The sequence below is a fragment of the Porites lutea genome, chromosome 3, assembly GCF_958299795.1.
Source record: "Porites lutea chromosome 3, jaPorLute2.1, whole genome shotgun sequence".
Taxonomy (NCBI): Eukaryota; Metazoa; Cnidaria; class Anthozoa; order Scleractinia; family Poritidae; genus Porites; species Porites lutea.
The window spans coordinates 4,169,704-4,194,736 of NC_133203.1; the positions used below are offsets into that span (position 1 = coordinate 4,169,704).

Below are 25,033 nucleotides of genomic sequence, written 5' to 3' on the forward strand. Positions count from 1 at the left end.
TTGTTTTATTAAAAACGCCCACAAAATATTGAGAATTCTTCCCAACTTTATTTGCAAAAAACAACCGATTTTCTGCTTGTTTTTAGTTTTGAGCAGACATGTACAGTTACCATATTTGGAGAGCATAGTGTAATGGCTCATACATACCATGATGGCTAAGCCAATCAGAGCTCTAGAACTGCATTATCCAATAATTATTCAGTTTTTAATATTAGTACGTATAGGCTAACTCTCCTGGGTTTTCTAGGAGTCTCCTGGATAAATCACCGATCCCCTGCTCTCCAGTAAGGGTCACCAAATCTCCTGGACAAAATTGACTTTTGAGTACTTCTGTGCTTTAGTTTGAAATTAGCCCATTTTCCCCATTTTTTGGGAGTATTTTTGCATGTATTTAGTCACTGACAAAGACAATTTCCTCATTACAATGATGAATGCAAATTTTGATTGTATGTATTTCATGTAAAACTTCATATAATGTCCTAAGCCATTCCTGTGGGGGGGGGGGGGGGGAGGGGGAGTTGGGGTTGGGGTTTCTTGATATTAAGTGGGGGGGAGGGGGGCTAGAGTCAAAAAAGAGTCTCCAGATTTTAGATGTCCAGGGGTTTGCATAATAAACACCTCCTATCTATTAATCCCTCTTCACCTCCCCCCCCCCCCCGCCTTCCTGGACCTCTAAAATTAGATTCATGTGAATGCTGTGGGTATGCCTATCAGATCATTTTAGTAACTAAAAATATTGTCGATATGATTAAGTTAAATAAAGTAAATTATACTTGGTGCAATTTCACTTCACCTTGTTTAATGCTTTTTAAATTGTAGTATGAAGTCCAAGTGTTACGATCTCTCAGCCACCCAAATATTCTGCCTTTTTACTGCTCATTTGTTACCCAGCAGGAGGTCTGGCATGTTCTTCCACTCATGCAGTTTGGTATGTGCTTACCATGTGATTATACATGTACTTTTTCAAATCCATTCAAGGCTGTGCCTCAAGGAAAATTGAAGGGTCCCCCCATGCTCTGAACCTGTGTTGATCAAAGCTAAGATTTCCTAGTCACCTGAGAGCAAATGTAGAGTGCCGAGGGCCACCATACATTGCTAGAGCACAGCCCTGCCATTCTGCTAACAGAGTCAGTTTATGTGCTGTCCTCCCTTGCAGATGATCTCAGGGTTTTGTCATGTGTTCCCTCCCAACAAGACAAGCCACAAGACCATAGAATATCTGTGTGGGACAATAGTCGTGAGCACAAGTCATGTCCATAATTGATTGGACAAACATTCCAAAAAATATGAACACAAAAAATGAAGAGCTGACTTTTGAGTATGTGGGTGAAATCCTGCAAAGTGATCATTAAAATGAAACTGCTCAGTATTTGTAAAAGTGCAATACAACAGGTTAAAATAAACAGTGATGGAGGGGCTATACAAAACATTTAATGTTTCTGGGGGGAGTTGGGTGGGGGTCTAAAGGAACTCCTTGTAACTTTGTGGAACTTGGGATCCTGTCTGAGTCATTTTTCATACATTTTCCTCAACTAAGTTTTGCTTACTAGTGTTCTATGCAGAATGATTTATTACTACACACTAAATGCAAAAATTTTGTCGTTGATTTTTACACAGGGTCCTGTGCTGATATGCTAAAAAGCAGCTATCCAGATGGAATGAATGAAATTCTTGTTGCAGCAATTCTTTGGGAGCTGCTGCAAGGTCTGGAATACCTTCACAAGATGGGAATAATTCACAGGTAGATCAGCTTGCATATTCTTCATAATGTTCTCCGTACATTTCCCGTGGCACTCATAAGGAGAGCTTGTGTAACAGTCAATACCTTGGAACCTGGTTAATACGAACACCGACAGGAGATGCCATGGTGTCAGTATTTGCTGGGTGTCCGTCTTATGCGGTTTAATTTTAGAGAAACTATCTGAGCTTTTTTTCCTCGGGATAAACAAATTGTCTATTATATACGGGTTCCCGTATTAAGTGGCTGTCTGTAGGGCAGGGATCCACTGTACCTATTCTACTTAATGATCATTTCCTGTATTCTCATGACCTTTATGTTTAATTGAATAGTGTAACGATAAGGAGAATTTAAATATTGGTCACTCTTAGGGGTTAAAGGGTAAAGTAGCCTGTGACTACTGCCTCCTCTCCTCACTCCCAGATGCTAGGGGAGTGCCTTACATTAATTTTTATGGGAGGCAGTGTCGCTGAGTTACCAGTTTGTTGGACTCACAATCTGGTGATCCCGAGTTTGAGTCCCACTCTGGCCTCCTGCTGCATTTTCTTTCAGTTGCTGGAGAATAGCCACCTGGTTATCCTTTGCCAGTTATGGTTTTTAATCCTGCATTTTTCTGTTTGGATTATTTGTTTCAATTAGTTACTATTTGGGTGGAGATGAGTGCCTGCAAACTACAGTAGCTGGATAAGCTAAGTGCACTTTCCACTTAAAAAAAAACTTTTCTTAAAAATTTTAAGCCCACGGGAAGAGGAGGGGGTGCGTATTAGCCTGCATTGCATCCATCCTGTGCACTGGTGGTGTAGAGTCTGTGATGCAGGCAGGGCTTTTATTCAAAAGAGGGCTTTATTCTAGCATTTACAAGACATAATTTCCTTGCAGGGCTGTTAAAGGAAGCCATATTTTGGTCGGTGCAGATGGTATGGTGTGTTTGTCAGGATTAAGAAAGTCCATCATGTTGCCTCAAAAACGTGACAAACCTCAGATTGCTCATCACTTTCCATCACATGCTGTTGCTGTGTTGCCATGGATGGCACCGGAGATTTTACAACAAGTACGTGCTCAAAGAGAGAGAGGGAGAGTAAGCCCTCCTTTGACACCATTAAAACCCGTGACGTTGGTGGAATACATGAGTTAGTAGTATTGCCATAGTCACTCAGGGGAACTTGAAATTATGAGTCAGTAGTGTTGCCATAGTCACAGGAAAAGTAGCCTGTGAGCATGCTCTCTATTTGGGGGAGTCGCAAGAATTCACGTGAGAGCGCACGTGAAAGGAGACGCGATTGCTAGGGGCAGGAAAAAAAAGAGAGGGCTCTTCTTTTCCTTTGCCCCTCGTGGCTTGCTTTGCTTGCAATAGTTGGAGAACTAGCTGACAGGTTGCTGACAGGTTAGGGGAAGACTGCATACTTTTCAAGGTAACAGGAAAGTTATAAAGTTCATGCAAAGTCAGTTGAAAGTCAGGAAATGTTTGTGTGAGTTTTGCAAAGATTCTAAAAGGCATTTCATATAGAATAAGTCATTGTGTGGTTCCAAAAATTTTCCATACCTCCCCCATGGAAGGGATTTTTCCTTAGACTCCCCCCCCCACCTCCCTGGAAATTCCAGTTAAGTTTCATACATTTACTTAAATTTCCGGGCCTTTGAGAACCCCCCAGGAATTTCGCGATCCCTTCTGTGGGGGAAGTATGGATATTTTCTGGAACTACATATTATGCAAGCCCTGGTTGTACAACTGTCGGACAACGCTTTCCATCGGATAAATCACTATCCAGCAGAACCAATTGTGTTATCCAGTGGATAGTGCTATCCACCTTTTGAACAACTGAAGCCCGGTCAGGTGGTCATTTTTTTTCTTGGTTTCGGTTTTCTTGAAAGGAAGTTCCGCATTCCATAAAACGTAAATGGTAAAGATTTTGCTGATAGAAGAAATGGGATTTGCTAGGTCTGTGAAAATCGTTTGGAGGTCTGGAGAAAGTCCGTGAGACTCGTCAGGGAGTTTGTTTTCTTTCTTGAAAATTAATGAGTTGTGAAATCAAAATCATAAAACGCCGCCAGCTTAGCCGGCTGAGAAAACAGCTGTCATTTGACGACGCCACCATTGGCTTCCCTGAGAAAGGACGTCTGAGGGAAGAGCGCAGAAATTCCATACTGATAACGTGTCGCCACCCAAATCTGGGTAGTGCTCCTGATTAGTCGTGCCGCGAGGGAAATTGCTTCAACCAATGAGAAACACGACGTCATCAGTATGGAATTTCTGCGCTCGTTCCTCATACATCATTTCGCGGGAACTTAGTTGTGGCCTAGCGAAATTTCGGCTGTTTTCTCAGGCTACGCCAGCTTACACAAACTGTACGCTTTAAAATCGCAGCAAAATCACCGTTGTATTTCCCTTGTGCCCGTAGGATCTTCGAGGATATGATTTCAAGTCAGATATCTACAGTGTCGGTATAACAGCTATACAGTTGGGAAGAGGCACTGTGCCGTATGTGGGAATGCCACCCACCAAGGTAACTCGACTGGTATACAGTCATCCCGCCAGCAAGAAGTCGACTCGCCACATGAAGGTTCAAAACAATGCTTAACTAAGTTTTATTCTTGGTTGCGCTTTCGTTGGTGGCGAGATGGTTTGATGGCAAGGTGACCAGATACCACTCTACTGGACCGCTTTCTTAACTTTATTTCTAGGTCATTAAATGGATAGAAGGTATCATGCGGTCTATTAACCTACTTTTAGATCGGGTGAAGATGCTTACTCCCCGAAGCATCTTGCTCGCTTGTGCGTAAGAAAACCCCTCGTACCCAGATAGAATATAGTCAAACCTGTATTAGGTGTATTAAGCGGACAAAAGTAACCGACTGCTCTAGGCAAAGTAGCCGACGCGTTCCGTCGGTCGTCTGTGCTTACTGAAACCCCTCGTCACTGACTGAATCTAAACTTTTGACAGGTATTACTAGAGAAGCTTAGAGGCGACACTCCAAAGCTTTGCGACTCATTAGTCATGAATGATGTGGATACATCAGCTCCTGGTGCCTCAGATTCCGGAGTGGGTAGCTCCGTCACTTCCCCGGGGGAGTGGAGAAACGGAGGTCAGCCTACCCCTCAGGGGAAATTCTCCGTGGCGTTCCAACAGGTACGTGACAGGATTTCACGAGGGTCTTGTGCTTTTTCAGTTACATAGAGTACTTTACATGTATCATCACTCTGAACGGATACGGTTCTAACTCTATTCGGAAAAAGACCATAAGCTTCATATCATATTTATCTCAGAAACTGTTTAAAAGATCGAGCTCTCTATCGGTGGAAGGTAGCAGTCTGCGTTTAAATTATCGTTTCTGGGGCCCTACATCGCGATTTTCGAGATCCGGCCCAAACCTTTGCTATCAAACAACTGTCGTAACGTAAGGAAGCTCGCGTGATCCCGCAACTTGCAGGACGCGAGTGTGCCTAAGTATATCTTCGAAAAGAAACTGGCTTCTTGCAGGTATGGAGACGTTGTTGGTGTTCCGTCTGCTCATATTTTGCTAACAAGATCCCATTGTGTTGTAGGTTGTTGACTTGTGTTTGCAGAGGGATCCTCGCTTAAGGTACATCGCTATTTCATTCCACTTACGTCTGTCCTCAATTTGCTAAACCCTTCAGCCTCAAAGAATGAAATATTGCTTCAAATTTTTGGAAATTCAAAGAAACTAAGATCTTTTAAATCAAAGAGAATTTTGTCTCAAAGAAAAGTCACAGTTTAAGCTCTTGTTTGTTTTCCGGAATTTATTTAGGGCGGACTTAAAGGATTTTCAAGTCTCCAAGAACTCTTTTTTGTCTCCTCCACTTTCTCAATCCGAACTAAACTTGCAAACACTCTCAAAACCGCCCGCCAAAACAAAGAAATTAAGTTTCACGTGACGTCATCCATGTGTCTGTACTCATATAGAGAATGGTTAACAACCAATCGCAGCGCGCCTATTATTTACCACACTTTATAAATTCTTATCGACCATAGCTGTCAACCAATCAGCGCGCGAGGAGTCGCTCTGTTATTAATAAGTATAGTTTGGAACAATGAGAAATAAAACTTAAACCAAGGATCAAATTTAACTGCAACACATCAAACAACATTGGATCAATTTGGGTGAACATTTCGGATCCGTTTGAACATCGGCTTGTAGCGCTAAAGTAAGTGATGCGTTCACTGTATTTTCAGACCGACAACCAGTGGTTTGGCTTCTCATCTGTTTTTCAAACAGGTAAAGTTGTAAAGTGATTGTAAAGTAAGCTTGGTACTTAAACCAAAGTTGTACCGTATTTACTCGACTCAACGCCGCCCTCAAATAAAGACCCATTGCGGGTAGAACTTGGTAATGTACACTATCCTGACAATTGCGTGTCTTCCTCAGCAAAAAAAAACAAGACTCTGGAACTTTTACATCTTTCCGTCTTACTTAATATTTGCAAATTATTTATCGTAACTGTTGTAGTGATTTAAGAAATGCGTTTTTGAAATAAACGTCGCCCTTCACAAAAAGCCCCATCGATAACCCCGCTCGCTCCCCCCCAAAAAAGTAAATAAAGAATAAAATAATAAAAATAATAATAGACGCCGCGGCATTTAATGTAAATTTTCCCCCTGCTGTTTGTTTTAAGGTAAAGAGGAAGGCAAGAGAGGTTTTAGCCGAACTTATGTCGGCCGTCCCGTCATTAGCGAATCGCAGCGAAGATAAACGAATAGGTATGTATATGAACCCTTAAAGCCTATCAAAAAGCAGTATTTCAATAATTCAGGAATAGTTCAATAGGCCATTATTGGAACGAATCGTTTGAAAGGTGAACCGTAGTGCTTATCCTGTTATATGGAAATAAATTTTTAATCTAACGCAAATTTAGTAGTTTATGTTCATGTGAGTGGCTGGGCGCACTAGCCTCGCTTACACAAAGAGGCTTAATTTTGCATGTTGCTAATTGATAACTTGAGACATGGCAGGCCAGCGGTCTCACATAGAGATAAGCGGGGGCGCCGTAATTGCTTTGCAGGGTTTCACGTGTATGTGCAGCCTTTCAATGAAATTTAGTAGTTTATGCTCATGAGTGGCTGGGCGCACTAGCCTCGCTTACACAAAGAGGCTTAATTTTGCATTTTGCTAACTGATAACTCGAGACATGGAAGGCCAGCGGTCTCACATGGAGATAAGCGGGGGCACCCTAATTGCTTCGCAGGGTTTCACGTGTATTTGCAGCCTTTCCATGAAATTTAGGCTGAGTTAAATTTGAGATATGGGTGTCCAGCGGTCTCACGTAGAGATAAGCGTGGTAGTCCCAACTGCTTCGCAGGGGTTCGTGTGTTTTTTCTGCCTTTCCATGTGGCTAAATGATTTTAGGCTATGTTAAACTCGAGACATATCTAGCCAGCGGTTTCCGTAAAGATTTGCGGGGGCGCCCTAATTGCTTTGACGGGGTTTCATGTTGATTACGTTCGCTTTTCGTTGTCTGTAGTGGCTCGTGCTTTCTAAGTGTCTGTGTATTCTGCTTCCTACCTAACTTAGTTTACCGCGAGACTCCAATCATAGTTACTGTAAGTATAGGCTCCCTCTACTAAGTAATCTCCAATGCAATATTTTCTTTAGATAAACTAGTAATCGTTTTATTGCAGACCAAGACATTGCCAGCTCAATAGCAAGTGAAGGGTTATCAGCCATGAATTTAGATGAGTGGTCATTTTGAATTCTGACCGGCTCCACCTGGGACATTCTTAACCCCAATTTGAGAGGAAACTGGAAACTGAGTCCCAGATCACGATGTTCCGAGTTCACGGTTATTCCAGGACAAGGGGAACTGGGAACTCATTACCAGAGCAAACAATAATTTTGCCGTTTTAATCAACATGAAACTGTTTATTTGCAGTGGTCTGCAATTTGACTTACCAAATGGAGAACTTGTAATAAGCTTCACACTTGACGAGATTGGTCTTTTTACAGATGGACTTCAATAATTATGAATGTACATTTGTAAAATACCCTTTACCAAACGAGCGTGTTGTTAGCCTTTGGGAATTCAGGGAAGGGTGTAACATCTCAAAAGGCTTTAGCAGGGTCTGTCCGCGACAGGTTCTGCGCAATACGGTGCCGGCTTCAAGTTCACAAATGCTGAACAATTTAACTAAAGTTCAAAAACACAAATGAGGGTAGCAGTGCATTTTTTTTAAAGAGGTTATGTACTTTAAATGTTGTAAAATAGCCATGTATTATATTGTAAAGCTTCTTTTGACAATGTAATTATCTCTGCCTATTATGTGTTGAAAAAAATGAGAGGGCTAACACTCCTTGCCGAGACCAACATTTGTGAACCGGGCAAAAGTACGGGAACCTTTGCACACCGCTTGCAACGATAGCCTACGTGTGGCCGTACCCTCCCCCTGACAAAGGAAAAATGTTTTTCCTTTGTCGGGGGGAGGGTGCGGCTACACATAGGCTACTGCAACGAGGGCTGTGATTAGTTTCACAAAACAATGGATAAAAGACCCTAATAATGCACCTAACCCAAATCACATTAGGAGGTGCAGGTTTTAGGGACAACTAAATATAGAGGTCTCAAAGAGGTACGGGCCACTTGAAATATGCCTGTGTGCACATCTTTTGGACATCACTCGAGCCTCTGCCAATGTAACGTTAACTTTGACCACCAGACAGTTCATACATTCACTCTAACTCTCTGTTTTAAGTCTGTCTACAACGGCCACTGACGTGCGCCCCATTTGCCATTTGCCCATTTGCCGCGTAACTTCCTGTGCGATCACACAGGCGTCCCAAGGTCACGTTACGAGTAAAGAATGTAAATTTAATTTCTCACACGGAGACTTACCTTTGATGTATTCCTGTGTTCTTTGGTGTGAATTCATCTATGTAGTCGGTTTTTTTGGCTTTACCGTTCGTGTTATGAAAGGACTGACACGAGTCACTCAGTAACAGCCAAAAAACGACTAAACAGATGAATTCGCACCAAAAAAACAGGAATACATCAAAGGTAAGTCTCCTTTATTTACTTTACAGAAAGAAAGGTAAACTATAATGATATTTAGCGTTCGCAGACCTCAGTATTTTACACAACGGTCACGTTGGGGACAGAACAAAGTGGCCTGGCGCTGTGGCTTGTTCCAGGCGTTCAGATAGTAGAGCGCGGCGGTCATTGGGGAGCGAGTTAAATTGTACACCGGGAAAACAGGGGGGGGGGACGAGGGGGGGAGGGGGCAGAGCGAGGTGGTCGTTATAGAGAGGTTGAAGCAAGAGTGAATGAATGGACTGTCCGCCAAAAAAAATGGCCGTTGTAGTGACAGAGGTGGCCGTTGTAGAGAGGTTGAAACAAAAGTGAACGTATGGATTGTTCGACAACAAAAGTGGTCGTTGTGGAGAGGTGGCCGTTAGTGGAGGTTTGACTGTATTTCTTACTGACTCTGTTTTACATTCCACACTCGTAACCTGAGCTTGGGAGGCCTGTGGTGCGAGAGGTTCAGACGTCGATTCCCAAGAGTGGCCTCAAATCGTCGTTTCGCCTTCTTTCGTTTCCGTGTCGCTTAAAGTAGCTTAAATACCCGTAAAATAGAGCCGTGGTGGAGAGAGGGGATAAAATAACCGCACCGTTGGCCTAGGTTAGCTCAGTTAGAAGAGCACTAGTCTGCCGAGCGGGGGGACACGGGTTCAAACCCCAGCCGGGCCACCACCCAAGGTCTAAAATCTTGTAAGATCATGCTGGCAGCGGGGACTTAGGAACTTGTTGCCGTTGGCATTGTCTCCTTCAAAGGCTTCCTTTATGTGTGACACAAGCGAAGGAAACGTAAAAGAACCCACACGGACACTGTTCCGAAAAGAGTAGGAGGAAGTGTTTACACACGTCATTCCTACCAAATTAAAAAGAAGGCGAATTAATAGCTTGCGAGCAAACTCTCCCATTTGGACGAGCGAAGCGAGTCTCGCGAGAACGCGCGAGCGAGCGGCGAAGCCGCGAGGGGCAGAGGAAAGGCCCCTCGCTCGCGCGTTCTCGCGAGACTCGCTTCGCTTGCCCAAATAGGAGAGCTTGCACGCAGGCTAGCGAATTACCAAATCAGCACACTCGAACAATAGAAAACTTCCAAGCCTTTATTTGTGTTCAAAATCCTGATTTTTCGACATAAACACAACTATCTTAAATAGCATTAAGTAATAAATAAACTAAGAATAAGCTCTTGAAGGGCTTTTCACAAACTTCCTTTGAAAATGTTCCAACCCTTTAAGCGGTTTTCGTTCTCTGTTTAAATAACTTTACCCTTCAGATTCAGTCTTGAAGCCAAATTGTTGTGATTAAAGTGTTCTCTGTTACGTTTGGCTCGAATGCCGTGGTTTCACACTTGTTTTGAGGCCGTAAATGAAAAGCCGAAGTATCACCATCGCAAAATATAATTTTCAGGTTGTCTGTGAATGAAATCTTAAAGTGTGACCATTCAAGTGAAAGCTACTTGGCAGTACTTCTCTGTGGCTCTGTTTACTGTGTTGTACTAGGTGGTTCTAAGCTGTTGGATCACAATATTTTGTATGGTTAGGTGGCGGTGTACAAGGTGGTTTTGACCCTAAAGTTCTGTGGGTGGAATCTGCACAGAGGACATCTCTAAAGCAAGATGCCTACTTTTATACTTCTTATTGAGAATATAAAAAAGCTCTTTCCCTGGAAAATATGATACAAAAGGAACAAAGCAGGAAAATAAAAGCCTTTTCTTTTTAACTACGAACGTTGTTTTCAAAGACATTTTGCTGACCTACTGTATAATTAAATAACCAACTGGCGGCCATAAACAGATCTGAGAGAATTCTAACTGGATGAGAGGTCGTTTTTACCTGTCATATTGAAAACATAACTTATCTGATTTGCAATCCTTTTTTTTTCTTTTAATTAAGTGTGCTATGTTCAAGCAAAATTTATAACTTAGTTTAAAATAAATAATCTGTTCCCTTGCTTCTCTTATTCAATTGGTACGTGAGTTTCTATCAAACGCACTTTCTTTATGCTTGGAAAAAATATATATATTTATAAATCTAGCAGAATTCTTCATCTTAGTACTGGTTTAACTAGACATGATCGGGAAATAGCCGCATAATTTATCTTCCTTGTTGACAATAGTAATAAAGTAATTTTAAGAAACACGAAACAACTTCTTACGTACATGTTTCGGCACAGCTAGTCTCAAACAACTGACTGAGGCTTACCTTTACGTACAGTCTACGTCACCTACCGTTTATTAAGAATAGAGAAAAACGTTCTTGATTATATTTGCCACTTGCACATCTCCCATAATGCACCTTATTTGCACCCCCCCCCCCCCCACCCCAAATTGTACTTAAGCATTGTTTTCAATGTCCCTTGGGACGGCTGTAATACCCAGAAGAAATGAAAAACAAAGTTATGCAAATTCTTGGGGGGCAAATGAGGTGCATTATGGGAGATGTGCAAGTGGCGAACAGGCGATTCCAATGACAAAAAAAAACAGTAAGGTTGATCAGCTTAACATAACTTAGCTTCAATCAACGCTTTAGTTTTTTTGTGTGTTTACAAATAATACGGACTAGTGAGGACATCAGACGTAATTAAATCACCGAGGCCATTCGCCTTGACATGCTAATACCCGGGTTTATTACCTTCAAGATTTTAACTCAATTAAACGTCTTTTGTATGGTTCCAGTCAGCGTAAAATTCTCAGCGGTTTTCCCATGCAAGTGACCTCCATTTCTTTTCTTTGCGACGACATTATACTTTTTAATTTTGCGGAAAACAATCTCTGTGGTTTCCATTCAAATTAACGAAAGAGCTCTCCTTTTCCACAACATCGCCGGTTTGGGTCGAGAAGTTAAACCAGTTCACACATTCGATGAACTCTTCTGGACTCGTCATTATGTCGCTTTAAAAATAACCCTACAGCCCATTCTTGATAATTTCCCCCACCAAGGGTGAATAGCCGCGTTGCCATGGAGAGAATATTTATTTCCACAATTGCAATGGCTCCGTTGTCGTAAAGTATCCCTGTTGGATCAAATGTTTCTGGGTTGTTAAGAAGCTTGTGTAAAAAAAGGGATAAAGATTGACGATCGCTCGCCCCTGTAATGTCCCTGAGCGTGTCTGAGCCGTAATCAGTCAAATCCGAAGCTAAATAAACTTGACGAGCATGAATCGCTTCCCGTGACTCCTGAACCCGAGCAGCCAGTTTTTCGAAACATCGCCTTGTTATATTCGCGCCTTTTCGTTGCACGTGTCTCTCCGAACGCACTTGAACACCTATAAATTTTCCCTTGAATGTGTTTTTGACAAAATTTCTGGCAATTCTCACAAGATTTGCGTTAAATTCCAGATCAGACGGTTGAAGTGGATTGGTGATAACTGGGTGAAGTGGAAAATGCGTGCGTTCATCACCAGTACCTCTCCACTGAACGATCCCAACGCAGGTTGCTCCTTGGAGAACCTTGTCCTCGAGTTCTTGGCCAGACCTTATGACTTCCGGGTCCACACACACATACCGGCTTATTTTAAAACCGATCTGTTTACTAAGTCGAGATCGCTTTATCCAAGGGCAATCAATCCAGCCATTGTGTTCCTTCGCTTGTTTGTACATAGCTTTCACCTCCGCATCACTAGCTCTGTACCACAACGCCGTATTTTTCATGAAATCTTCCTTGTCGAACAAGAAGTGAACAACGACTTGAAATCTGTTCGAACAGTGATGCTCGAGGTCATGAAAACGCTTAAAAGTACTGTAACCATGAGATTCTAACTTGAAATTAAAGTCTTGCACGTCGAAATATGTATCCAGTGGAGCGTAGTTTTTCACTTTTTCAACCTTTCGGTAGTAGTGACTCACTCCTCCTGGCAGCCCTGACATACGTGAGTTATTCACAAACGGAACAACAATTGCGCGATTCTCATATTTAGCTAGCGAAGCCAGCGCTAGAATGTTGGCAGTGGCTCGGCCTAACTGTTCATAATAGCGAAAAACATACAAAAATCTTGGCTTAGGTCCATGCATGTTGTCCTCGCCGTTATTTTCACTTTCAATGTCCGGTGGCTGACTGCGGGACTCATTACTGTCAGAAATTTCGCTGGCGTCTGCATCTCCCTCTTGCTCGTAACCACGCCAGACGTGCTTTTCGACGTTTGTCCGAGGAAGATAACGCAAGTTTACGCTAGAAAGTTCGAGCTTTTCACTTTCGACGAAGCTAGCAGGAACGTCGAGGACGCCATTTTCACGGAAGAGTAGAGTAATGAAGCTAACAACGATGTACAAGGCGATGGAAAAAAAGAGTATAAATAAACATTTCGTCCTTGTTCTAGCCATTAGGAATCTGGAGATAACATATCTCTTCGTCAAAGCCATGAATATTGAAGATTTTGTCGGACACGATACTCGAAATACAGCATTTGTCACTGAACAACAAGACCGGCCGAGAACACGAAAGGACTTTCAGGACACGCTATGCTAATACGAAGCCGGGACCCAGACAAAGTAAGCCGTCATCTGCATGTACTAATAGAGAAGGCCAAGACGAACACACCGAGACACTGCATGCCTTTAACAGGGGGTGGAAAAACCAAGTTTAGTTGTCGCTCCATCAAAACTGTTGACCCGAACCTCGACGAGATACGACTCGCTTGCTAGATCTAAAACGAAACCAAAGTATTCCTTTCGAGCAGCAATATCGACAGGTTGTGACGCGTTAATAGGCAAATTTAACTTGAAAGGGTCTATTTTTGAGGGCACATCTTCGTTTGGCTCTTAGCTCGATGTACAGTCCTATATCAATGATTTCTGCGGGGGATTTTGTGTCTTCCAGCTGTCAATATATTGATGCCCCAACATGTAGATTAACATGTCGTTGTTCGACTGTTATCCAAAACTCACGTGCTGAGCCAGGGTGAGCGCGTCACGCTCAATGAGTGTCCTTTGTTGTCATTTTTTAAGGTTCTGACTCGACAAAAATTAAATCTAAACTCTGCGATGGCGTATTTCTTAAATATTATCACAAGAAATCTTAAATTTATCTCAATGAATATTTCTAGGTCACCCAGATTACCATTGGTTATGTAAACAAGCTTGTTCGATTCAAATACGCCTACTTTGCATAATAATTCCCCGCCGGAAAAAAATAGTCCTTTTCTTTCAGTAGCCGCTAAATCACAATTTAACAACTTTGCCTTTCAAAAAAACTACACACTGCAAAAGAGAAATAAACTTTTACGACTAAGACACCCATTTATACATTAAAATAAGCCGAAATACCGGCGAAGGCAGAACACACGGTTCCATCAAAAGTGGTCGACTGTCAACACAAAATTACAAGAAATTGTCGCGATGACACTTTTAACGCCTTGTAAGTGGTTAATAGAGCGATAAATCATATTCACAGCAAATCGCTTTTCATTTTTAAAATCACAATTTCAGAAGCAATGGGCTTAAGCAGATTATTTTACGAGAATGCATATTTTAAAACTGTGGAAGCATGCGCGTCTTTCCCACTGATATTCAGAACCCATCGCTGTTGGAATTTTATTCATGTGTAAAGACTTCCTGGTGATCTTGAATCTTACATGCAGAGATCACTGTCATCGTACAGATAAAATGTCTGTAATGACTGAATATTTTGCCCACCAACAGATTTTTATCAAGTGGTTAACAGTAGGCATCCTTCTTTCTCTTAAGGAGCTCTGAAAACTAATCTTGTTCCCCTAAGCTCTGAAAAGGTCTCGGAAATTTTTTTGCCCCTCATCTGACTTCAAAACTCGCAGATTATCTGTTTTAGTTATTTCCGTATAATTATTCATCATTCCAAAACGGCTGGGAATTAAAAAAAAAGGGAATCAAAGTCTTTTTGCAAATTCACATAATATTTCTACCTCTTCTAATATAAACAAAACGAAAAGGAAAACCGAAAAACAATTAGCCTATTTTAGTGGTCCGCAATAGCACTTAATTGAGAAGACGAGATTTCACCGTAGTATGATTGTTAGATATGAATGGCAATGAAATAATTTGTAGCAAATTAACATATGAAATAGACATACCACATCAACAAAGGGGCTGAAAGTAATTAGCCCATGACAAATTAAATACTCTGAGCGATCGATGTTAAACAGCGACGGTTTAAAGACTTTAAATAAGCTTTCTTTCTAGCGAAACGTTGCTGACTAACGTTTTTCACCAGATTTCATTTCGCTTGATACGACGACGGAAAGAAATGAAAAAATGCACTTTCAATATCCTCAATAGTTATATGTGACGTCCACACCGCAATCATCAAGGAAAACAATTGTCATAGACAATAAGCCTCATGAAAAGTTTGTTGAGAGCGAAGCCCTAATGAGTCATTAAACAATAATAAACATTGCTCATAAATCAGTTTGCACAGTCAAAGAGGTTTCCACGCCAAAAGAACATTGTTGAGTTGAAATGTGTCGAAACACTTCCAAACGTTGCATTGCGGACATTTTTGCGGTAGAAATAACTCACTCAAACTTAGAAGAAGTGGCACTTCATATCTCCTTCTTAATCCATAAACGCGCAGTCACCAAATTCCTTGTTTCTTTTCCGTCTTAGGAAGTGGAAATATTCATGCTCTTTTGACCTCTTGTCTGAGAGAGATGGCTAATGCCCCACTCAACATAACATGTTCAGAAGGCGGGGTGGGGTGGAGAGGGGGGGACACGGGAATAGGAGAAATGGAAAGGAAAAAGGGAGATGAGTGTTCTAAAAGGGAGGGAAAAGGGAGAAATAGGAGAAAACTACGCAACAATGCTTACAATCGAAAAACGGCTAAAGGGAGGAAGCCAAGAAAAAGGGGAGCCGGAGCCGAGAGTGCAAGGTACGGGAAGCGGGAGGTTTGGACCCCGTGAAAAGGGCTCGGAATAAAAACTTGAATTCCAGTTTGTCCTTTAGGCAAGGAGCTTTAACATTTTGCTAACCCGGGGCCACTTCTTGCTTGACTTAGTTAAATGATTTACTCAGAAGATGACTTGGTTAGACCCTCGCCCATTGGGCACGTGAGCTTTAAAAGTCACTTGCCAAGCAAGAAAATCTACTTGCCCTGGACTACCAGACCAGTGCTGGATCCAGACCTCGAGATAAGGGGGAGAGGGGGAGGGCGGTCATCCAGGCCCTTAGATAAGGGGGGAGGGGGCTGTTCCCCCCCAATTTTTTTCGGCCATTGGGGCCTCAGTTTGGTCTAAAAATAAGGGGGGCGTCCCGGGCCCTTCCCCTAGATCCGCCTCTGCAGACGGGACTTTTTTCGAGCCCTGCTGTTTTCCTCTTTCCCGTTCTCTTCTGATAGTGGCCAAGGAAACAATTCACAAAAAATATAGATATTTCTTTTTCCAAAATCCTAGAAAGAACTAGCACTATATAAAAGTTGTGATAGTATTCTTTGGCCCGGAAAACGTTCTTTATTCGTCAAACCTACCACTCGAATGCGCCGGCCTTTAAGAATAATCTATGAACAAGAATGACCGAACAGGCGCTACAGAAATGTTTACAAACTTCTTTGACCAACGCATAAATGAAACCCTGCAAACTCCAAAAAAAAAACAAAAAAAACCGCCCATCCGCAAAATGTAACACACCCGCAACAATTTTCTGCCACACGTTTAGTTCATTCATCAATAACCAACACTTTTCAGTGGCAACTTGCTTTCGTGGAGTCTTGCTATGTACGGTTTTGGAAAGAATGTCACTGTTTTAATAATAATAATAATCTTTATTGAGGAAACTTTTTCATAAAAGATATGGTTTTCAAAAAGGACCTCAAAACTAGATATATATTATAAAAACAAAAAAAAAAAGCTATAAAATTGCAAAGGGATTAAAAAGATACAAAAAATGCATAAAAAATTAAAAATAAGTATAAGTAAAAATTAAACGTAAGTAGCTATATTAAAAACTTAAAAACATTACGTTTAAAACTATTTACATTCCTTGAGTCTTTGATCGTCTGACTGAGGGAGTTAAAATCGGAAACGGCATGATATTGTGTTATTTGCTTCCCCCAATTTCTTTGGACACGTGGTAATCTAAAATTGCCTTTGTTACGTGTATTATGCCTATGAAGTACGTCTTGTCTAATCAAGTCCATATCGTGATTAATTAGGCCATTGATGCATTTGTATACGTGTACACACCTTCTTTGAAAACGCCTTTTCTCTAGAGGCAGCCACTTGAGAACGGCTAATGCCTCAGTGGAGGATGAGTACAATGGTCTATTTAAAATAACTTTAGCGGCCTTATTTTGCAAAACTTGCAAACTAGACATAAACACGAGACATTTACACGAGATACTTAGAAAATAATCAGACCTTCTACATACATGTAACATTTTTTTGGAGATATTTGATCAATAAACTCCGGAAAAATCTTCTGAACTGTCTACTACCATTTTTCCAGATATTCGTTGCTCTATTAAAGAGATGTTTCAGAAAGAAATTCGTATCGAACACGAGTGTTCACATCATACAGCTATTTCAATTAGCAGTCTTGTAATTCTGTCTTCTCAAACTCATTAATAATTCATTAAGAAAATACAAAGGAAATTAATGTTTAATGAGTGTTTGGAAATCGGATGAAACACTGCTTAGTATTTGCATCCTTAATTTCTCCTTCAAAAATGATTTTGTTTGAGAAGAAATATCAAACATTCGACGCAGTGTTTCGTCACCAGATGAAACACCTCGAAGTTCGTCAAAAATACTCCGCTGCGCGTCGTATTTTCAACTCTCTTCTCGGTGTTTCATCTGGTGATGAAACACTGCATCTCATGTTTGATATATTACTTCAAGTACAGTTGAACCTCTCAACAGAAAACAACGGCCACCTTGGAAACAAATAAAGTGGCCGCTTTAAAGAGGTTTAAACAAGAGTCAATATATGGAATGTCCGCCGAAAAAGTGGCCGTTATAGAGAGGTGGCCGTTATAAGACGTTCGACTGGTTTCAGTTTTATCCATATCTTAATATTTCTATATCTCGTGTGTATTTTCAGTCTTACTCTTCTAATTAAGTTTTCTCAAGCAAGTATATGGATGGCTAGATTAAACATATTCATAGACAACCTTCCAGCCTGTCTAACGGATATCTTCAGATATTTTTCTATGGATTTTAATATTTCTAATATGTCTATTTTCTATCTTATCTTTTAATTAAGCGTTTTTGAGCGCTTACTGGTAGTGAAGCTAATACACCACACACTGATGGATAGACAGCCAAGAAGCCTGTCTACCGGATAGGTCCTCTAATATTTTCAAGCCTGTTTGACTCGATTTAAGCACATACAGATAGCAAAGCTATTTTTGAACATATTTTAGTCAGCCTACCACAAATCAACTCCAAAGCAAAGTCTAACAGTTCAATGAAACGTGAGTGGGTCTGCCATTAGCTAGTGTCTCTCAACCTCTCGTACGCAAAGGCCACATTAAGAACAGTGGCTTCATCAAACTTTCTCCCCACAATCATCATTCCCACAGGCAAACCATCGCTGAATCCTGCGTTGATTGTAAGAGCTGGGTGCCCTGTCACGTTAAATGGACCAGTGTTCTCGCAGAAATCAAAAGCGTTTCCTAAGTATGGAACATAATCAAAATCAGTACATGCGGTCAGTTCTCTATTAATGGACACCTCGAGTCCCTTTCCTTTTCTTTGACTCTCTGTAAGTAACCGAAAACCAAGAGTTGGAGCCTTCCATTCTTCAGTCATTTCCTTTTAGATGACTTTCTTCAAAGTGAACATCTCTCTCTACGCCAAACACCTAGGACCAGTTATTTAAACGGAGTTTTAGCCAGTGTTTAACAAAACCGCGTTCTAAGCCATTTTCAGTTCGACGAACGCTTTTATGTAAACGCCATTTTTCGTGAACAGTTCATGAAAGCATATGGCGTAGCCTTGAAAAGCATTTGTCCTTTTAAAATTACCCACTAAGGAAGAGTTCTGGAGGTCTAAGATTTCCTAAACCGCAGTCTATGTTAGACTTTGTTTAAATAACCAACCCATAGAGTTGAACCCTTCCGTTGTTCAGTCATTTTCTTTGAATTCGCTCTACAAAGCACCTCTCCTAGAGGGACACTCAGTGCTTGTCTGGACGATGTCCGTCTTACAGACAGCGATATAGGGACAAAGTAGACGACGAACTACTCGGTGGATAAGCCTTCTACAAAGTCATTATTATTGTTTTATTATTTATTAACTTGTCTCAGGAGACAATAATCCGGAGCAAGCGACTTCCATGTACTTGTGTCACGGCGTTTTCACTGTTCAGTTTATTTTCAGAAGGATTTTGGCGCGAATTTAGAACATTCTAGTCCCACGAACCAATCGGCACAACCTACGGCGCTGAAAAGGACGTTTTAGTTTTCCGTTTAGTTTTTCTTTCTCATATGTCATCTTTCAAATGTGCTCATAGATAGAACGGAGCTTCCATTTTTGCGGGGAAAAGTGCGCTAAAATGTATCTAAAAATAAACCAGCCCTTAAAAACGCCGTGTCATAGGCCTAGTATGGGAGTTGCTCTCTCCAGGTGATGGGCTCCTGCTTGTCCAAAACATTTCCCCGAACGCTCCCATCAAAATTAAGTGAGGACCATCCACTACGGTTACTTACCAAAATTCACTTCACCAGAGTCTGGGACTTTTGGCGGCTGGTTAATGATTGTTGGCATAATAAGAACGTCGTAGAATTTCAAAGCTTTGTCGTACTCTTCATATAATTTGCGTGCTAAGTTGATCGCCTTTCCATGAAATACCCCATGACTATCTTCATGTAAAAGGGCACCCAGTATCATGGTTAATTTCCCAACAGGACCCAGATCTTTCCCACGGGTTGTGAAACCACGACCAATGGCTGCTTGAAGACTGGTGTCGACAAAGCCTTTGGCTTCTGAATTAGACCCTTTAAGAACAAATTAATGGAGAAGAAAAGTGATGACGTCACAAAACTAAATTTGTGAAATTATGAGATTGGTTGGTACATCCAGAAAGAACAGGTGAAAAATGTTCACTTGCCAAAATTCAGCCTGTTCTGTGGTGCAAATTGGTGAGGACATATAACCTTTCTAGTTCTCTACAATGTAAGACAAGAGATCAGTATTTGTCTTTTTTTTAGAGGTGCTTTTCAGCTGTATCAGGATTGGTTGGGAAATCAATGAACGAAGAAACCTAGCCCCAAAACAAAACAGCTGGATATATAGGCAAACCATATAAAATATCGACGGTTATAATCTCTGAAGCTGTCTAATAAGCTACATATTACACTCACCACTAAGTAGTCTGTAACCCCCTTCCATGCAAAGCGCGTCACATACTCTAATCCCTGTCAACGAAGCAAAAGATCAGAATTTGCGTCAAGTGGTAAGTCAAAGAACAAGAAATGATCAGGCAACCCATGCATCCAGGAGTTCACATTTCCCAGAGCGAACAACTTTCATTCGGCATTTGCAAAGAGCAGTTTCCAGTTTTTTAGGCGACGTCCATGAAAACGTCGTTGAAAAATAGACTCCGCGTCCTTTTAAACTTTTTCGCCACTATACCAATTTGCCCTGTTACTTAAAAGAAGAGAATTGTGGTTGGGGATGAGTAGAGGGGACCGCGCCCGAATTCAGACAGAGATGGTAGAATTCATTGCCTTGCCGTTCCCGTTCTCAAGTTAACTTAAAATTTGGTCATTTCACGTCGTAGTTGTGCAGGGACAGCAAAGAAATGTACAAAAAAGAGTGATGCACGTGCAGAGTTGTTGTCTTGCTCATCAAACCTATTGCTTTTTTGACGTTCGCCGTGCTGTCGCCGTCGTAGTCTCGTAAGGTCCCTAGTATGTCACAGACGAATACGCAAACCTTAGGGTGGATCTCCACTGTTGTGTAATTTGCACGTGTGCAAATAAAATAGAGGCAATGTATGAAAGGTCACACGTAAACGTAAAACTTAAACCTCGCTCATCTATTTACGCGCGTGAAATTTACGGGGGTACCCAAATATAAATTACACGACAGCGGAGATCCACCTTAAGGCAAAGACCAGCAGTCGTGTGGTCCTTGGGATAGAACATATTAATATTGCTTGTTTCACATATCAAAGGCTACAGCCTACCATCAAAATGAATTGGTACTGACACCTGTCCAACAGTAGCACCCAGTGATGATAACCGATCAGCGGCTTCTTTCACCATTGTCATAATCTTCATGTCGGCATCCGGCATGTTGAATCCCTCCTTTAGCAGTCCGATACGCAGCCCGGAAATGTTACCTGTGAGCTGTAGAGGTTTATAGGGAGACAGAGAATTAGTTTGGCTTACATATATGTCAGTGAGGAAAAGCAAATCAAGTGAAAAAATCACGCGTTACCAAAGCTAAACGACAAAAAGTGAGACTTTGAGGAGGATGAGCTTGTTTGGTGAAAGTTGTGTTCTCTGGAGTGAAAAGTCCCCTTGCTATTTTGTGTCAAACAGCTTGGGTGCTGGTGGAAAGAGCTGGCCGAGGTTAGATTTCTTAACTGGTTTTGTTGACTAGCTCAGTGTTTCATTTAATAAGTATTGTTAAGCTGTCTAAAAATGTTCAAACCCTGGGAAGGGTGGGGAAACCTGAACTATTGTACTTACAGAGCTGGTGTATATGGCAGGAGTGCTGAGATCGCGTGGTTGCCTTGGATCCAGATCTCCATCCGATCCTGCAACTACCTTAATGAATCAAACCACAAAGCAAGCATTCAAATGTCTAAGGACTCTTGCTACACTTGCATATATGCTTTGACAAACAACTCTCAGTGCTAATGCATTGATTGGCTTGATGTGCTCTGTGAAGGCTGATAGCTCATTTTTCTGTGTGAATAATCTAAAGTAATATTTCTTTCTGTGTAATGTATGTCTGAAATTACTCAACTTCGTCCTGATAAAGTCGTGAAGTTGTCGTTGCCTCTAAAAAGCAATTTGAAAACAAAAACTAGGTAAAAGGCTTCTTGTAATTAAACACTAGAACACACACCCCTAACACAACCATAAAAAAATTTCCTAAAGATATTTGCAAGAATCTTACTTGCGGGAAGTTTCTAGTTTACCTCTAAAAGTAAAGCCACATCTTTCACAGTTCTTGCCATCGGTCCTGTGTGATCCAAACAAGTGTGCACTGGGATTATCCCTGTGTACGGCACTAGCCCATACGTTGGCTTCAATCCAACAATCCCACAGGCAGTGGCAGGTATTCTTATTGAACCTCCTTGATCACCGCCCATAGCCATGTCCACTTTACCTCCAGCGACCTGTTAATAATACTGATTTTTATTCTATCATCAACAATGCCTTGCCCTCATAGATGGTACAGATAATTTCTCCACTTTTCAAAACACAATTTCCTTTTTTTCTTCAAGGACTTGAAGTTGTATCCCAAATTGGTCTCAAAAGCACCCTTAACAAAAATATATACTTTACTCACCCGGCACAAAACAGATGGCCTAAAAAATATATACTAACAATGACACTTACCAGTGCCGCACAACCAGATGAGGATCCAAGTGCCATTCTTTTTTCATCATAAGGATTAACAACAGGACCTGTGAATGAAGTACAGCTGGTCGCAGTGAAACACCACTCCTCACACACTGCTTTACCGGTGATTGTCCCACCAGCATCCAATATCCTGGATACCACAGTTGCATCATGATCTGGGATGTAGCCTTCCAACAGACGTGACCCGCACATCATGGGTATTCCCGCTACAGAAATGGTGTCCTTCATGGCTATGGTCTTTCCAAGGAGTTTTCCACTTGGTGCACCAACTATGTTACATCGCCAGTACCTGCAGTGGAAAACTGACTTTTGACCTTTGTATCATGCTACTTAATATTGTCAAGATACGCACATTAGCCCCGGGGACACAATACAGGGACAGGTCTCAGCAACAATTCACTTTGTGTCATCCCATGTACAGAAATCCAAGGCAGTCTTGGATTCTCCTGCTTCCACGCCATGGATTCCAGATCCCAGGTGCTGAATTCTGGATTCTTTGTCACTGAAACAATCATTAGAGGGATTTTGGATTGCTTGAGCTGTATTCCCAATTCCAAAGCCCAGGATTCCGGACTCCACAGCAAAAACGTACTGATTCTGGATTCCACAAGCAAAAATTTACCCGATTCTGGAATCTGGATTGTTACTCACATGGGGTGATTCGTGTGACATGAGAATTTTTAAAAAATTTTTTGTACCCAATACCCAATTTTTTTTGTATAACAAGTTGCACTAACTCAAGGAAATCAGGCCTGCACACATTTTTAGGATGTTCTGCATTTATTCTACAAACGTTCTGCAGACATTCGCAGAAGATCTGCTGATATAATCTATAGACTATCTGCAGATCTGCTACAGATTTCCTGGCAGCTCTGCAGCAGACTATAAACAGATTAGCTGGTCTCGCATGGGAAAATAACAGTAAAAATTGACTACAAAACCCCCAACTCACCATGCATTGAAAGGGTTTTCCTCTGGGGCTGGTCTGTAGCCAGGTTCTCGAGGGTATTTAACATGAGGCTTTGGATCTGGTAACTCACTGATTCGCTGATAAGTATCATTTAAAAAGCTGAATATGGCTTCTGAAAAGGTTTCGAAAATGGACACTTAATTAGACTTAGACATCACATCATGAAATGACATGAGTTTAAAGCCCTAGGTGACTAGTGGGAGAGTTGGTTGGTTCATGTCCGGGGGGGTACTCCTGGGAATTCTTGGTGGGGGTGTGCCGCTCGGTTCTTCAAATCCTGACCCAATATCAGCCCAAAAAATTGTAATTATCCACACCCATTTTCAAAGTAGACCTCTAAAATCCATATCTGTTTTCTGACCTAGCCTTTAGGCAGAAATTATGTTATCATTACTTAGATTAGGGTGCAAACACAAAAACTATTCAAATTCATTTCGAATTTGCATATTTTTCTTTCTTTCTTACTCATTTAGAATTGAAACAATAAAGATGTTCATACACTCCTGTAGTTCCCTCGAAAACCCAACCTGAGTTTCAGACCAAAACAGCCCAAGAACCCTATCCGATGGGGCGGCACATACCTATATGGCTTATATAAGGAAGTACCCCCCTTGGGGGGGGTTCATGTGTAGCCGTTCACCTTGGTACATGCTGATATCTTCTTCTTTTATGTCAAATCCCAATTGATGAGATAGCATCCTTATTTTTTCGGTACTGGGGAACTGTACGTCTGGTAAAGATTCCTAGAAGGGAAATGCAGTGATCAGAATTTGGTTCGTGGTAAAGACACCTCTTTTCTTACAGAAGTTTGAATCTCAATGCTCGAACCCTGACAAAATTAAAGCTTATACCCTTCGCGATAAGGAAACACGTTACGTCAAAAAAGCAGGGGGTTATTCGATCGAATTCACTGTACTATAGTATACTCGCCAACTTTTTCTGAGATATAAGCGTGAGATTTTTATCCTGGGAGTGCTGGGATTTTTGAAAATGACACGATCATTTCTGAAGATTCCCGAAGAATTCTGAAGTCTTCGGAAGAAGTCCGAAGTCTTCCGAAGACGTCCGAAGTCTGCCGAAGGCGAAGTTATTGAGTCCCAGTCTTAGGACACGTATAAACGCGAGCTCGCTCCCAGTGCTTTTCACTTCAAAATCAGAGATCGCAAGGAAGGTATTGTCATTTATTCATTTTACACATGGTTTTCGTTCCTTACATGGGTCTGAGTTAACATATTTTTGGAAATTGTGTCAAGCAAGACGGCAACAGCTCACATTTTTCAATCAGGCGTGAGAAATTGGCCCGCAAGCGTGAGCCGGCGTGAGATCGAAGTTTTCAACCCGCAGGCGTGAGACTCACGCCTAAGGCGTGAGAGTTGACAGGTATACTATAGCTACTAACCTGAGATCAGGCTCAATTTAATAACATTCCAGCGGGGAAGGCGAAGCGAAAACAGATTTTAGCGGTAGCCGTTAGAGAGAATGTATGAGAACCGCTAAAATTGGGCCTGACCTCAGGTTATATAGCTACTAAATTCCCTAATATTCTCATAAAATTGGTCAAGCTTTATACGTCGATGTTTTCTAGATCGAGATCGAGAAATAAAAAACCACTTATTGTAAACATAATAGTTGTTTTCTTCTCCATAAAGACAACGCATTGCTGGTAGAGGGAGGGAGGGGCTGCCATCTAATCAGAGATGGAATACGAAAAGAAGATGACAAAAGCCTACCTCAGTCGCACCTTCTTCCGCCATTTTGAAAGTTGCGCAGTGAGGGGTCTGAAACCTACAATGTCTTTTCACGGT

The 25,033-nt window shown here is 41.5% G+C and overlaps 3 protein-coding genes across 8 annotated transcripts in view; 1 reads left to right on the plus strand and 2 right to left on the minus strand.

Moving 5' to 3' along the window:
• Positions 1 to 8,040, plus strand: part of LOC140930231 (STE20-related kinase adapter protein alpha-like) — a 51,111-nt gene extending 43,071 nt beyond the window's left edge. For 4 of the 6 annotated variants that reach the window (XM_073379900.1, XM_073379899.1, XM_073379896.1 and 1 more), the window contains 9 exons: positions 820 to 928; positions 1,618 to 1,741; positions 2,618 to 2,789; positions 4,138 to 4,242; positions 4,681 to 4,866; positions 5,283 to 5,320; positions 5,932 to 5,974; positions 6,372 to 6,456; positions 7,375 to 8,040. In XM_073379900.1, coding sequence (XP_073236001.1) covers positions 820 to 928; positions 1,618 to 1,741; positions 2,618 to 2,789; positions 4,138 to 4,242; positions 4,681 to 4,866; positions 5,283 to 5,320; positions 5,932 to 5,974; positions 6,372 to 6,456; positions 7,375 to 7,445 — 933 coding nt within the window. In that variant the 3' untranslated portion in view covers positions 7,446 to 8,040. The remainder of the gene's footprint in view (positions 1 to 819; positions 929 to 1,617; positions 1,742 to 2,617; positions 2,790 to 4,137; positions 4,243 to 4,680; positions 4,867 to 5,282; positions 5,321 to 5,931; positions 5,975 to 6,371; positions 6,457 to 7,374) is intronic. The other 2 variants (XR_012164829.1, XM_073379898.1) reach the window with 2 other exon arrangements.
• A 1,793-nt stretch (positions 8,041 to 9,833) lies between these two features.
• On the minus strand, positions 9,834 to 13,728 carry LOC140930232 (uncharacterized). Its single transcript, XM_073379902.1, has one exon. The coding sequence runs from the start codon at positions 13,108 to 13,110 to the stop codon at positions 11,593 to 11,595; it is 1,518 nt and encodes a 505-aa protein (XP_073236003.1). The 5' UTR covers positions 13,111 to 13,728; the 3' UTR covers positions 9,834 to 11,592.
• Positions 13,729 to 17,851: 4,123 nt separating this feature from the next.
• Positions 17,852 to 24,982, minus strand: LOC140931455 (amidase-like). Its single transcript, XM_073381268.1, has 10 exons — positions 24,959 to 24,982; positions 23,869 to 23,971; positions 23,211 to 23,340; positions 22,235 to 22,547; positions 21,811 to 22,011; positions 21,356 to 21,433; positions 20,848 to 21,010; positions 20,021 to 20,074; positions 19,367 to 19,654; positions 17,852 to 18,331 (listed from the first exon to the last, which is right to left on the minus strand). The coding sequence occupies exons 1-10, from the start codon at positions 24,980 to 24,982 to the stop codon at positions 18,147 to 18,149; spliced, it is 1,539 nt and encodes a 512-aa protein (XP_073237369.1). The 3' UTR covers positions 17,852 to 18,146.
• Positions 24,983 to 25,033: the final 51 nt, after the last annotated feature.